We start from the raw sequence: 15,362 nt of genomic DNA on the forward strand, positions 1-15,362 counted from the left end.
GAAAAACTGCAATGCGTGTCGAGCTTTCTTGATTTGTATCAGGAATATCAGTTAATTCATTTAAACTTCTCTTCTGTTTGAAGGGTCAGTTATAACTAAATTGACAGTTGATACCTCAGTTCCCTCTCTAACAGCTTCATGGACACAGTCCCTTTCATCCTATAATTTCCACTTCCTTAACATCCCTTCACCTCTGACCTTGTTTTCAGAATGCATATAATCGAAGAAAGAATACATACTATAGTGTATAAATTTAAGTGGCATAATTTTAAACTGCTATTTGGCCATCTTGAATGTTGCGTTGTGCTGATACATTAGATTACGATGCTAATTACGAAGAACTGTTGTGAAAAAGAATAATGGACCACAGAATTGTCTTTTTCTGCCACTGAGTTGCTTCACAGAAGCTTCAAAAAGACAAAAATCTGGGACAGGTTAAGGTGAAAGTGGTGTAGTTATATTTAGATTTTTTTCCTTCAAGTCATATAATACTCTAAAACGACAGTGGTAATGGCTGAAGACATCCGGCGGGCGTCAGTCATATGATGAAATTTCGGGGCTGGCATTCGTTCTTCATGTCTGCTACATCGGTCATGAATCTAATGGTCCTGATACGAAAAATTTACATAGATTATCATGAACAAAGAATGAGAACGTGTATATTATGTTTGATCGGCAAGTAAAAAAATAAAATAAAAAAGCAGAAGAACATGTCCTTCCCCCAAAAAAAAATGGAAAAAAAAAATCGCCTTATTTTAAAGCTCATTAATCATTTGCCAAGGTTCTCGATTAGGTCATGAGAACTTGGACCAGATAAGGTTAATCCCAACAGAGAGATGAAATCATTTTAATTATATTCTTGCTTCCTTCAGACGTTTTTGTTTACCTTCGAAGAGACTTTTCCAATGACGGGTTTTGATACAGACTTCCTTAACCCTTCATTATTAGAGATCATGCCCGTGTTGTATACACTCCTCTGTTGGGAGACTAATTATATTGGGATACATGATCGGATTAAAAGAGTTAACATCCTGTTGTACGTTACTGATACAAGCTTTGTAGATATTCCTCATTACCTCCAGTCTGGGTCAATCCACTTCACGATAAGACCTCTCCTATCTTTCTTCACTCTGATCTGGCATGTTCCATCCAGCCCCAACAGGTCTCTGACTCCCATATCGCCATCTTATTCTCTATTCGCCTCTTCTTTTCACTCCAGCTCTAGGTTGCTACTCAGTTACCGTGGAAGTCCGTTTGTTACCTGTTTTGCAAAGGACGCTACCCGGCCACATCTATTTTTTGTTTTAGTCGTGATAATCATATCTTCTGTTTTCGTCTGGTCACTTACTGAGGAAACGTCTTTTTGGTTTTATTTTTAACAATCTCAGTTTGAGACTACCATAATCCATTTCACTTGTTTTCAGCACTCCCAATACTACGCTCAAAAGATTATTTTCAGACGGTACATTTCCCATTCAGAAGTCAGAGGAAGGTGGACTCGGACTATATAACTCTCTTGTCTGGCATATTAGAAGTTTCTTAGCCTTCATTTACACACCTAGTTTACCAGAAGCTGTCCATCGCATTCCTAATCTCCGCCGCTAGAATAAAACTTTTGAGTTGTCCAGACCATGAAAGGGTTAAGGCCAAATTAAAGGAAACAGGACAACAGGTGTACTTACGTGAGCTGGGTGACGAGTTCAGCTATGGCGGGTGAGGTTAGGGCTGCCAGGTGTCCGCCCTCGCCCACACACCTGTCTTCCGCCTCAGCCCACGCCGCCCGCTGCTCCCACACCCTCACGCACACCCCCGCCACCCATACCCACCCACCTTGGCACCGGTCACCCTCTGACACGGGGGCGGGGCTGGGGGCTGCTGTGGAAGTGTAGGAAATAAATATGGTTAGTTAAGTATATGTGGATGTATAATAAACATGTGCTGATTTCATACTCTGTATCATAGAATTTATTCTCCTGAAAGCACTTTCTATCATGGGCTGTTGACAATTAGAGAATGGGATAACTGAATATGGTTACTGAAGTAATCAGGGAGATACAGAGTTTCAATACGGTTCATTTTGTTTTAATGATACCTATAAGCCAAAGCCAATCTCTCTCTCTTTCTCTCTGTATAAATAGAGATAGACAGATAGATAGATAGATAGACAGACAGACATATAGATAGATAGATAGACAGACAGATGGATAGATATAGATATAGATATAAATAGATATATAGATATATATAAATATAGATAGATAGATATAGCTAGATGGATAGATGGATATAAATATAGTATATATACATATAAATAGGTAGATAGATAGATAGATAGATAGATACATCGAGATAGATAGATAGATAGATAGACAGATTGATTGATTGATTGATATATATATAATATCCACTAGGGCGTGCCAGGGGGTAGAACAGAATATCTGTATACAAAGGTAAGTAAAATTAAAGTGCTGCTCTGATAAATTGTCGTCGTCATCATCACATCTCCTTCCTCCTGCTCTTCATCATCATCATCATCATCATCATCACTATGCCTTTTTAACATGATCGAGATTTTCTTCCCTTTTCGGGCATTTTCACGTAGGTCTATGTCAGAAGAAAGTTACGGCTCTCCAAAGCGCTAACTTCTGAGCAGCATCATATTCTAATGCTATAGTAATCTATTGCTACGAGTCAGCATTCAAGATGGAGAGGCGAAAATTTTAGGCCATGTCAGCGTAAAAGGAGTATAGTTTCACCACCCATTCGTTCTGTTAACTTCGGGGAGTCCAACATCAGAAACAGGAAAGAGCCAAAGTAACGTACTGGTATTTTTAATTGAGAGCCCTGCAAATGAGGCCCTACATCGTTCAAGGCTTCAGACTATCTTGGCTCCACCACTTTAACTGGTTTGTTTTCAGACGATTTAATTAGGTCGCTTCTGTAACCTGAATACTAAATCGTGGTTGCATGAAATTTCATTGGCCGTAGTTATGAGCTAAAAGTGAGTCTCCTTGGTTACTAGTCAGATTCACCCACCATCAGTCGAGTTAGAAGGAGTCTTTGTTGGATTTGAGTTAAAACGTGCGATAGCTGTGCAATCCATACAGAAATCGACCGGGGACAGCAAGAAGAAAACACAGAGGACTCACCGTAATGCACGTGTTAATCCACACCGCAATGTGAAGGAAACAAAAACAGAATAATATAATCAGAATAAAGAAATCGTCTATTCTTATCCTCCCAAGACCGTTCCTATATATATACATACTTCACCTTGATGACGAACGTTATATTCTGTTGCTGTTAACACCATACGATTTTATTCATCTTATTAGCGACTTGCCTGACTGAAGGAGTTTATTTAGAATTCATTAGCCCTTTAGCTACTTGCCGTCTGTCCAGAGATGAAAAGGTCAGCTACGAGCAAAAATATAATTTAAAAAAATCACTGCGTTGAATTGTTACACAAAATTAATTGCCACCTGGTCTGTCTGGCCGAGAAGGCATATCAACCGCAGGCAAGCAAACGCCCCTGCAGGGCCGTTCCATGCAGTGAACTGATGCTTCTTTGCGGCTAATACCGACTAGCGAGGAAAAGTCGGGAGGTTTTGCTCCTGGATGGACACAGCATTTGCGTCTCTCCACTCAGTTATCATCCCATTTTTTGGTTACATGGTTACCACCCAGCGTTGTAACAGGTTTCCAGGGTTACAGGAAACGACAGGACTTGTCAGTCAGTGTAGGGCCACGTGAAATGGAAAAAGCATAATAAAATGTGGCAGGAGGGAAAGGAAGAAGTAGGAAGAGAGGATGGCAAACACAAATATAGAATGATAAACGTAAAGAAGTAGGCTGCACTACATCAGGCTAGTGGATGATAGTGGACACCACCTGCCACCATTGCTACCTGGTAATATCAAGCATTCCTGTCACCCTCATCATCATCCCTACACTCTCATCAGGCACGTCCTCCCCACCCCCCCTCACCTGCAACGGGGGAATCAAACCAGTCGTGAGCTGATACATATCTAGCGTGGCTCAGAATTTGACCTTGGCCTTGACCTACTTTCACCAATTTCGAACATGATGGAGATTTTCATCCCTACTACACATCTGTAAAATTTTGCGATGATATCTAGATCGGTTGCGTAGTTATCGTGGTAACAGACACATAGACCTTGACCTATTTCCACCAATTTCGAACACGTACGAGATTTTCATCCCTCCTACAATCCTGTAAAATTTTGTGATGATATCTTGAGCGGTTGCGAAGTTATCATGCTAACACACACACACACACACACACACACACACACACACACACACACACACACACACACACACACACACACACACAGACTGATAGCTATCGAGGCTGGTAAAAATTAAAGTAACTGCAAAAGTGGCAGTACTATCAACACCAACCGCAGTGAAATAATGGACCACACCGTTCCTCATACATAAAACAAACCTTCCAAACGCGGGTCCTTTTCTTTGTCCTTTGAATTTGATGACGTATTGTTTTACTTTGTTCTTGTTGTCCTTATTTTATTTAACATACAGGAATGAGATTGTTAAAAGAAAACTCGTATCACTTTAAGCCCATTCAAACTAGATCTCCTTAATAAATTTGTCTTTTAAAAAGTCTCTCTCTCTCTCTCTCTCTCTCTCTCTCTCTCTCTCTCTCTCTCTCTCTCTCTCTCTCTCATAAAAATCAATGCCGAATGCAAAGAATTACTGTAAAATTGAAAAAGGTACTGAACTCCAAGTTGCTGTGATTAATAAATTAGCACATCATCATCACCCTAATGATATTGCAAACACACATTATACCGTGGTGAAACTGCCTTAGTCATATTCTGCTCAGACACAATGGCATGACTCAACACACACTACACATACAGCCACGTGAGCTGAGAGGGAGGGAGGGAGGGAGAGAAGCTGGAAGGGAGATAAGAGAGAGGAAATGAGAGGGCGAGGGAGGAAATGAAGGCAAGACGTAAAAACTGAAGGAAGCAGATAAGAAGAGATAAGTTGGGGAAGGTTGGTGGAGGTTTAATGGAGGAGAAATTGACAGAAAAGATTAAATGAGAAAGAGGAATTGACAAACAATGCAGGTCGACAATATGTGAAAAGTAGTTGATGTGAGTAAGATTAAAGTATAAAGCATATGAAATTAGCGCAAAATATTTAACATATACTAAACAAGGGAATGAAGCAGATGCCCTGACGCTCTTAGCCGCTGTGCTCATCTCCGTAACTTCGGTCTTAACTCCTGACGGGTTGTTCCCCCAATATCTCGGTACAGAAGGCCACTGCATCATCTAGGCGGCCACAATTTCCTCTCCCAGTGGATACCCTGTGTACTCATTACCTGCCAACTCTCAGAAGGTCGGACGAACACACAAGCATCCACCCACCAGCACCAGGACTCTAAGCGTGGTGTTATCTGGCCGGCAGTTTGGTAGCTCTCCAAGAAAAGAAGGAACATTTTAAAAGGTGAATGTAAAAAAATGAGAGAGAGAGAGAGAGAGAGAGAGAGAGAGAGAGAGAGAGAGAGAGAGAGAGAGGTGAATGTAAAAAAATGAGAGAGAGAGAGAGAGAGAGAGAGAGAGAGAGAGAGAGAGAGAGAGAGAGAGAGAGAGAGAGAGAGAGAGAGATTAATGAACGAGTTAACTATTGACTGAGCGAAGGAGAGAGGAAGAGAGAGAGAGAGAGAGAGAGAGAGAGAGAGGTTGGTAGGTAGTCATGTAGGGAAGGGAGGGTTCGGAGGGGAGGGAAGGCAGGTAAAAGGGGGAGGGGAGGGAGGTAACTTCATTAAAACTCATGTATATCTCAAGCATCATGTTACACCTGTCGAAACGAGATACTACCATCCCCTCCTTTCCCTACTCTCTCTCTCTCTCTCTCTCTCTCTCTCTCGTTTTCTATTGGCAGCTCCTCTTGGCCCTCCATCTTCCGTTTTCTTTCGCTCTCTCCCTTCCTCGCTCCATCCCATTCCTTATCTCTACGTCCTTTGAAAGACTCAACCGCTCTCTCCCTCCAGGCTTCTCTCCTCCTCCTCTGCCCCCACCTCACCCTCTGAATTCTCTCTTTCTTCTCCACTCTTCTTCCTCAAAACCTTATCCCTCTTCACTGTCCCTCGCCCTTTCCTTGTACTCTCATAGTTTCATAATCCAAACAAATTAAAGAGATAGTTTTGAAAGTGATAAAGTTTATACTGTCTTCTAGCAGAAATAATTCTATACACATAATATCGTTTTATAATGAGACAGTTTTACAGCAGAGACGACTTAATCATGGCTACACACTTTCAGTGGAGAAAATTTATAATGCAGGCAATCTCATTATCCAGACATTTCATATCTGACAAAATTTTATCACTGAAATTGTTTCATAGCTCTAGAACTGCATCCTTTTTACTGGCGAGAACATTTCATGTCTGTGTTTCATGCCGAGTCAGTTGCATACTCAAAAGTTGTAAACTTAAACTATTGCTTAATCTAGACACTTGAGACAGTTCTACCCTCAGGATAATAATTGCGTTCGTCGACCGCATGTCCTGCGTCGCACCATGAAAACGTCAATGGAAGGTAATGAAATGGATGTGGTAAGTAAAGCAATGGGAGGGATGGTCTGAAGTGTCGGTGGAGGACGGGAGTGTGGTAGGAAAGTACACCCTGTAAAATGAGTGCTACAAGGTTAGTGGCGGGCGTGCCATGAAATCATTTTGAAATCTCGTCTAATCGCCTTGATGTCAGGGCAACAAGGAGGGGTGTAAGGAAATAAGTGTGGGCCTAGCAAATGGCTGAGATGATCTAGCATTGTGGTAGGGGGTACTGAGGTTCTATGAGAGTACTCCCTGTGAAATGAGTCTGTAAGGTTAATGGCTCCAGCGCAGTTTCAAAATGTTCAACAACAACGAAAACAAAACCATCAATAAAAACAAAACAAGCACATACAATAAAAGACTGAAAGGTTCTCATCGGCCTGGCTTCTTGGGACGAGGACAGTAATTAAAAGCTAGCAGTTTATTGATCAAAACAACCGTTGGGGACATTTTCGGGTGACTAGAATAGATGTGTTCGCGAAGCCTGTAATACAAAAATTTTACCATTCATTCCGAAGATGTGGTTGTTTTATTCTTGGAATTCTAGGTTATTTTATTCACTCCATGGGCTTGATCAAACCTTCATTATTTTCCACTCCATTATGGCCGTCTCTTATGCTGAATAAAATTAATTGCAGCAAGAATGTATTAAATTTTTCGCTTTATCACTGTATTGAGAGATTAAGATCAATTTTCATCTAAAGCTTTTTAATTCTGTGACGCCTTCACTATTTTACCCGATACAACCACACGATATTACTCGGCTTAGAAAGCCACCTGTAGTTATTTCGTTTTAACTTGGCCCACATTCTTTTCATCCATTTGCAGTTTGTTTCAGATAACTTGATTGAAAAAAAAAAAAATGACAATGATACATTTATAATGTACACACTCTACATACTGTACCATGTTTTCGTGACTAGCATCATATTCCATTCACAGGTCTAAAATGGCGTCGAACATTACTGAAATGCCGAAAAAGCGGTGGGATAATGGTGTATAGCTCAACGGGAACCCAACTGATTGTTTTCCTGGGACGAAGTTACCAAGCCGAGGTGAAGTGCTATGCATGATCTTCCATATGCACAAGTCGTACATCGAGTTGAGTGAGTGCATCAAGCAGACTGCGGAAATGCTGTCTGGAGCATGAGATAGAACGAAGATCCCAACTGTGACTCCATACCGGATCAATAGGAACATGAAGCTTCACAACGAGTAGGTCTTTGTAAAAGCTCAACTCAGACTATGGGGAAGGCAGTGAAGGATCACGACCTCTGTTCGACGACCCTTGGGAATCTCTTGGATGTGACTTATCCGGAAGCTGAAAGGCTGATAAAAAACAAGGAAAATCGAGATTTCCTCATGGCACAATGACGTCCCGGGCATCAAGGCTACATGTTGGGTGTCAACAAGTCTGGGTGCAAGGTGGCAGTGCAGAAGAACAGGTTGGAGCAGGAAGGTCGGAGGCATCAACGAGCCACTGCAGAGCATGTGGCATCCACTGCCACAGCCCAACTTGAGGTGTCCTCTTCCTCTTCAGGCTCCCAGTTGCCATTGGACTCAGATTTGAGTGGTGGTACCTTACTGTGCTGTGAAGGAAATGTATTGCTGCTGGAGCATCCACAGAGCACTATCAGCAGTAATGTGGTGGCAGCATTGGACCAGACTCAGGTTAGCGATGGCCAAGCAACCTATCTGCTCATCCTGTTCTCTGCCTAGCTCGGCCACGATGTCAACAGCCTTACTCTCTGCTCATGCTCCATTTGGAGGCAGTGATAGTAGCAATATGGCAGCCGAGTTGAGGGAGAGCTTTTCCACGTCCTTTCCTCTGATGCTTCACTGGGATGGTAAGCTGATGGTTGACTTGACAGAAAAGGAGAAGGTCGGCAGGCTCTCCATTCTGGCGTCAGGGGACGGAATACGTAATATCCTTGCTGTGCCGAAGCACTATGATGGAAAGGCAGAAGTAACAGCAGCAATGATCAGAGAGGTCCTTACTGAGTGGGACCTGAAGAACCGCATCATTGCTCTGTGCTTTGATGTGATGGCAGCAAATATGACAGCCAGGTCGGGAGTCTGTTTCTGCCTGTAGATAATGCTGAGCAGGCAACTGCTCTACCTTGCCTGCCATCATGAGGTTGTTGAGATCCTCGTGGAGGCAGTGTTCTCCTCTCTACTAGTGAAGCAGTCCAAAGGACCAGAAGTCACCCACTTCCAGAACGTCTGAGACATTTGGCTACACATTGATCAGCAATGTACACTACTGCTGCTGATACTAATACCATCCTGTTGCAGGTTCAGCCATGGAGTGAAGAAACTGTCAAGTTTGCTCGGGCAATTCTGCAGGACCAGCAACCTCGGGATGATTACAAGGAGCTCCTGGATATTACCATCACCTTCCTTGGGTCTGTACCCCTCAACTGCTCCTCCATCCTGTTCAGGGCTCCTGGTGCACTGCTTTGCACTAGATGGATAGCAAGGGCCATTTATTCATTGAAAATCTGAATTTCCTCGATCAGTTAGTACAACTTCGACCCACATGCTTCTATTTGTCTGGATCCAGTCAGAGGGAAAACATCTGGGAGAAACTGAAGAACTTCTGCATTTTCATTTTGCGCTACAATTGGTTCTCCGCCACGTCAGCTGCTGCTGCTCCCTGCATGAACCTCACGCTCTTGAAGGAACTGGCACTGCACACAGACCAAGCCATCAGGGACCCCGGAGTCACAGCCTTCACGAGACACCTTTGGTACCTGTCTGAGGTGACTGTTGGGCTCGCCTGGGTTTGCACTTCTCCCTCAAGGATGTCGTGAGAAAGGGCCTGTCGGAGTTCTTCACCAGTACGATGAAGATCGTGCTGTAACATCTGGACACTGACTCCTCATTTTTGGGCACTGATTTTGTTACTTGGGCAACCACAGAAACCTATGCTCGAGGGAAGGGGCATGTCGCCAAGCTGCTGGTGACAATTTTTTTTTTTTTTTTTTATGTGTCCGACTCTGGGCATAGGCTTCACAGCCTGCTATCAAAGGCCCAGTAGTTCTCCTACATTCCATACACCTCTACATGTCTGATGCAACAAAGCACGACGTGGCTGTAATTCAAGAGTTCATGAACAAAGACAGGAGCAAGAGGATCAGCTCAAGGCCATGGTTCAAGTTGCTGAAGAACACTTGGGAAAGTAACCGAAGATGGCAAACAAGCATGATTTCCTGTGCTAATGCATTCCTTCAGTGCGTTCTATCACTCTCAGTGATCCAGGGGTGATTTGAATTATACAGAATAATTTTCTTTGTTTTCCATTACATAAAAGGAGAAATATTATTGCAGAGCCGAAGTTCAGTTTCGTCCGCGACCCTTAAATGACACTCAACCCAGGCGAAAATTTACAGTCGGTGTTTCTCCTTCAAGTGGAATATCGATGAAAATAAGCAAAGAAATCCGACCACTTCTATTTCTTCCCCTATACCATGGCACACCCTAGTAGGCTAGAGAGAGAGAGAGAGAGAGAGAGAGAGAGAGAGAGAGAATTTTTCTTGTTATCTTCAAGCATCTTTACCGAGTTTAAGAGGAGTTAGAACTCTTTCATTATTTGTATTTTTTGATGTTGTCATCTTGTCTCAAACTGCTCTTCCATTTCCTCTGTCTCTAGGCCTCTCCATTTTATTTACTCATTCCTTTTCCCTTCGTAACTTCCCCTTTCATTGATGTTTTAAACTGTAATATTTCACATTCCCTAAACCCTCTCTCATTTTTTAAATCATATTTTGACCATTCCACTTCACGTATTCTTTCACCCTTCATTTCTCCTTTTAATATTTATTTTACTTCTCACGGTATTTTCAGTACAACGAAGGTTTTTGCTTTTCAGAAGGAGTAAGGCAAATGTGAGAGTTTGAAGGGAAAATGGTGGATGACTTGAGGTAAAGTTGGGGTGCTGTCTAGGGATGCGCTAAATCTCTATCAATATTCAGCCTTTTCAAGGACAGGCTGGAAAGAGGCAGAGATAAGGGACAAGCAAAATTTATGCGAAGTAGGTAAAGGAGGAGAATGGGAAGTAAAACATTTAAGCGACTGATGTACTATTGGTCGCAGACTCACTTGGTAAACCTCAGCAATAAATATCCAACTTTGGAAGAGTCTACGAAAGAAGCAAGTTTAGAGTGAATGCAGTAATGAATACAGTAAAGATGTAGCAGAAATGTATAGGTCTAAGCCTGAAAGGTGAAGATAGAGAGGAGGGCACGTGGACACAGGCAGATGAAAGTCAGAACCTTAGGTATATCGTAGGATAAGAGACGGAGAAGGCATACTGAAGGCGTCAAGACGTGTTTGGAAGATGAGACCAGTGTGTGTGTTGAGGCAAGAATGGGTAAATATAAAGGCATAATGATGCCAACAGTGCTTTACAGAAGTGAGGCGTGAGGACTATACGCTGGGGACTGGAAAAAGGTGAAAACACTGGAGATCAGATGCCTAAAATCTACATGTGGAATGAGACAGTCTGTCAGAGTGAGAAATAAAGTGTAAGAAAGGTGTAGAAGCAGATGTAGTACTATGGAAAGGGAATATCAAAGCTTGTTAAAGCGGTATGGCCAAATGGAGAGAATGAGTGATGAGACTGACAATCTACTGGTCAGAAGTGGAGGGAGTGAGAGGAGAGGCAAAGCCAAGGAAGTGGAAGGCTTCAGTTTAGAAATTTTGAACTATAGAGATCTGGGCATCCAAGAAGTTGCAAGGTGTGTAAGGAACAGCACAAATCGTAATGTTGTGCTTTTGTGAGAGGGGGAGCGGAGAAGAGGGAGGATGACTCGCTATCGTGATCTATGGCGTGAAAACAGTGAAGCGAGAGGAGTAAAATGAATCTTCGGGACATGGTTGTGGATGCTGTGAAACTGCTTTTGTACATTACTTCATAGGATGACTGTTACTAAATGAAGTTACTTTCTTCTGTTTTCCGACACTCTCCCTCTAAAGAGCGATTATGTACTGAAAATGCTTTTTTCATTTGTTTTCTTTTCCTTCAGTTATCCCTATGACCTTATTCCTGGAACTCTGCCTCCACTCTTTCCACCTCCGGCGACAAACCTTTTATGTATCTTTATTCCTCACCCCTCCCCTTTCATGCTTCTACCTCCCTCGTTTATATTTCTTGTTTTTTTCTCCTGAACACTTTTCCTTTCATCTACCATTCCTCACTACCGTTTCCCCTCTTCTCTTGCCTCCACACGCCTTTGTTTTTCTTCCGGTATTTTCCTTCGGCATTTTTCTCCTATCTGCCTTCTCTCATGTCCTCTGTTCGCTTTCCCTTCCTTTTAACTTCCTGTTATTTTTATTTTTTTTTAATCATACTACTACAAATTCTTTCAATTTTTCAGACCTCTCTCTCTCTCTCTCTCTCTCTCTCTCTTCTCTCTCTCTCAATTTAAATTCATTCTCCATCCGACGAGAAATGTTTTCATTTTTATGGCTGCAACAAATTTACCTCTTCATTTCGATTATATATTTTACATACAGCATTATTCTTCCCATCTCCAGACCATTTCGTTCAGAACTGGAGGGTGTTTGAACTGGGGGATGTCCATATAGACTCCATTAATTATTTCAAAAGATCTCCATTCCAGTATGAATGAATTTGTTTTGTGAAACAACAAGAAGGAGCACCACCCACCAACTGGTCAAGAGTCGAATATTTCACTTTGTCTTTGAGCTTCGACCTGTTGGTCTCAAAACCGAAACCTTACGTGTGCCTGACCCTAAACCTTTAAACAAAGTTTTGTCCACATCAGATAAAAACTGTTGAAGAAGACCTTGCCCTGTGAACTCACCTTTGAAATTTCCCTGTATCCTTGACACTTGACTGTTCTCTAAAAGAAATATCCTTTTTCTCTCCGACAAAGAGGGTATGTTTTCACCACTGTTTGTTTGTTTGTTTGTCTGTTTGCAGGATTACTCAAAAACTACAGGAGAGATTTGGACCAAATTTGTTGGGTAGATAGCCGTTGTCCCAGGGAACGATCGAATAACTTCTGGGACTGATCCAGATCGTATTACATATTCTGGATCCGGAAAACAGTTTTTGCAAAACCCTAATGAGTGATGAGAAACCATAACCCATTACCGTATGAAGAGTGGTTTGGAAATCACGTTGCCTTTATAGGAGAGATGCGCTCCACTGAGTGTCCCTCTAGTCTTGCTTGGTTTTAAATCATACCACATTGTTTTCTCAAAAAAAAGGTAATTAATATATTATTCTAAAAAATAACAAGTCATCCCCTTCGCTGATCATCAAGCTTTCCATCAGGTTCCGTTCAGCTCTAATTAAAGCTGTAGTATTGTTCATGCACAGACACATGGGTCGAACATTCCCCTGGCCCTGTGCCTTAACCTATGTGACTGTTCTCAAAATTTAAGCCTCTCATTCTTGCTTTACTCTCAACCCTTCCCATGTTTGGCCTAAAATGGATGAAAATTGTTTAAGCTGGCCCCCCTAGATCAACCTTTGACCTAACCCTGTGACCCTAACTTCTGACTTTATTAATAAAACACAACAGTTCCACTCTTTGGCTGATCGACAACCTCTCCACTAGGTTTGGTTATAAGTCGAATAAATACTGGTTATTTGTCTCGTTCACGCTCACGTACACACATAACAAGGCAGACAGATTGACTGACACACACACACACACACACACACACACACACACACACACACACACATACAAACACACACATACACACACACACATACACACACACACACGTTAAGCACACATAGCACTAATTCTTGCTTTACAAGTGCGAGTATAAATATACTGTGGTAAATGGATTAATTTCTACAGCCACATTTCTTGTTTATTCATTCTAGCTACATCAAAAAAATTTTATTAACAGAAGGAGTGTCTATGGACTAAAGGATAAAGTAACCCACTGAATAGCGTAATAAGAATGCCTGGTGGTAGCCAGAACACAATAATGAGGACTCCATCGTTGCAAGGACATTATATACCCGACATAATATTTACGGCAGCCAACTGTAACAACGATAAAAAAAAAAAAAATGCCTTTTCAAAGTCAGGACAGTCCAGTACTCTGCTACAGATCAAAGATCAAATCTTTTATATTATCTTTCGTTTATTATATATTTTAGACTCTAACCTGAAAGGTGTTTGCTAAACACACTGATGCTATATAAGTATTTTTGTTTGATTAACCCTGGCGATGGACTGAACGTCCTGTGATGCGAGGCCATGTTCATGGTCAGTGTTATGTACTCTGTGACTGCTGTACTAGCTTAACTACGTCGGTATTTCTTTCATGAATTAAATGAGTAATTGTGTAGTGGAAAATATTGCCAAACCTCACACTGCCCCACTTAACTCTGCTAAACCTCTCTGCTACACTTCACTCTGAAGTTCTCTCACACTGCGACACTTCAAACTGCCACAACACACAGAATCACATATTACATTGCCGTTATTCACACTACGACCATATATGCCTCACCACTCAGCACCAAACCACACACACATTGCCGCAAAACACAAGGCTTACACTGCCCAGCCATACACTGACACAATTTTCCTTTCCTGATGTTCAGATTTTTCTATTAGCCAGTAACACATACAAATAAGCGCTTGCATTCCAATCCTTCCGATGAAAAATACATAAAAGTATTTTTTGCTGTATTCCGGTTTTCTAATCCAAGTATTTTCTGCAGACTTTCACTGAAAACAGGGATGCATCAAGCTTTTGGCATTCACACACACACACACACACACACACACACACACACACACACACACACACACACACACACACACACACACACACACAATGGCAACAAGTCTTTCATTACTGACTGTTGGCTCTTCTTGCGCTAACGAACACGCTTTCATTGTTCAGTGATCAAATTAATGTCATCCAACTTTCAACTGACCTCGGAAGGTGAAAGGTTAGAAAATATATGCAAAAATCCCTTTAGTACCATGACGATATTTTTCTTTCTTCATGCTATCGCCAGAACATACAGTAACTGCCCGCCTTTAAAAGGGGGCGCGATAATGTTTTTGCCTGCCCGTGTGTTTGTGTGTGTGTGTGTGTGTGTGTGTGTGTGTGTGTGTGTGTGTGTATTTTCCCAATATATCTCATGAACGGCTTGATCTATCAACAAGAAACATACAGAGTATCATTATATGGCCAAAATCTTGGGTGAGCTCCAAAATGGGCACTCGAGGTCATGGTCAAGGTCACCAAAATGGCTGCCGATGGACAACTAGTTTTTATCGCTCGCCTTTAGCACTATTATATCTCATGAACGGCTTCAGCTATCAACATGAAACCTTCAGGGTACCCAGATATGGCCAAAATCTTGGACCTGGCCAACAGAATATTCTGGCGGGCGATTAGCATTCGGCTCCCGAATGCTTTTCTTTCATTTTATTCTACATTGGGGACATATCTGGTAGTGACGGGGCTAAATTCCTTCATGTATCGCACCTTTTTGGCTTCTTTTTCTCTTTCTGTGTAAATTTATTGTACTGACTATTCTATGTAAAATCTACTTCCAAGAGATTGGGTGTGCTAAGCCGACTCCGCTCTTTCTTTACCCCTGCACAATTGTTGACTCTATACAGGGGTTTTATCCGCCCCTGTGTGGAGTACAACTCTCATGTGTGGGGAGGCTCCCCACACACAGCTCTTCTCAATAGGGTGGAGGCAAAGGCTTTTCGTCTCATTAACTCTCCTCCTC

General features: G+C 42.1%; 1 protein-coding gene across 1 annotated transcript in view; it reads right to left on the reverse strand.

The window, feature by feature from the left end:
- Positions 1–2,659, reverse strand: part of LOC145406390 (snaclec bothrojaracin subunit beta-like) — a 45,458-nt gene extending 42,799 nt beyond the window's left edge. The window contains exons 1-2 of the mRNA XM_080277553.1: positions 2,644–2,659; positions 1,683–1,875 (exon numbers count right to left, since the gene is read on the reverse strand). Of these exons, the coding sequence (XP_080133679.1) occupies positions 1,683–1,875; positions 2,644–2,659 (209 nt within the window). The remainder of the gene's footprint in view (positions 1–1,682; positions 1,876–2,643) is intronic.
- Positions 2,660–15,362: the final 12,703 nt, after the last annotated feature.

Source organism: Coenobita brevimanus, chromosome 70 (genome assembly GCF_032717465.1).
Source record: "Coenobita brevimanus isolate Jiangsu-jjx chromosome 70, ASM3271746v2, whole genome shotgun sequence".
Classification (NCBI taxonomy): Eukaryota; Metazoa; Arthropoda; class Malacostraca; order Decapoda; family Coenobitidae; genus Coenobita; species Coenobita brevimanus.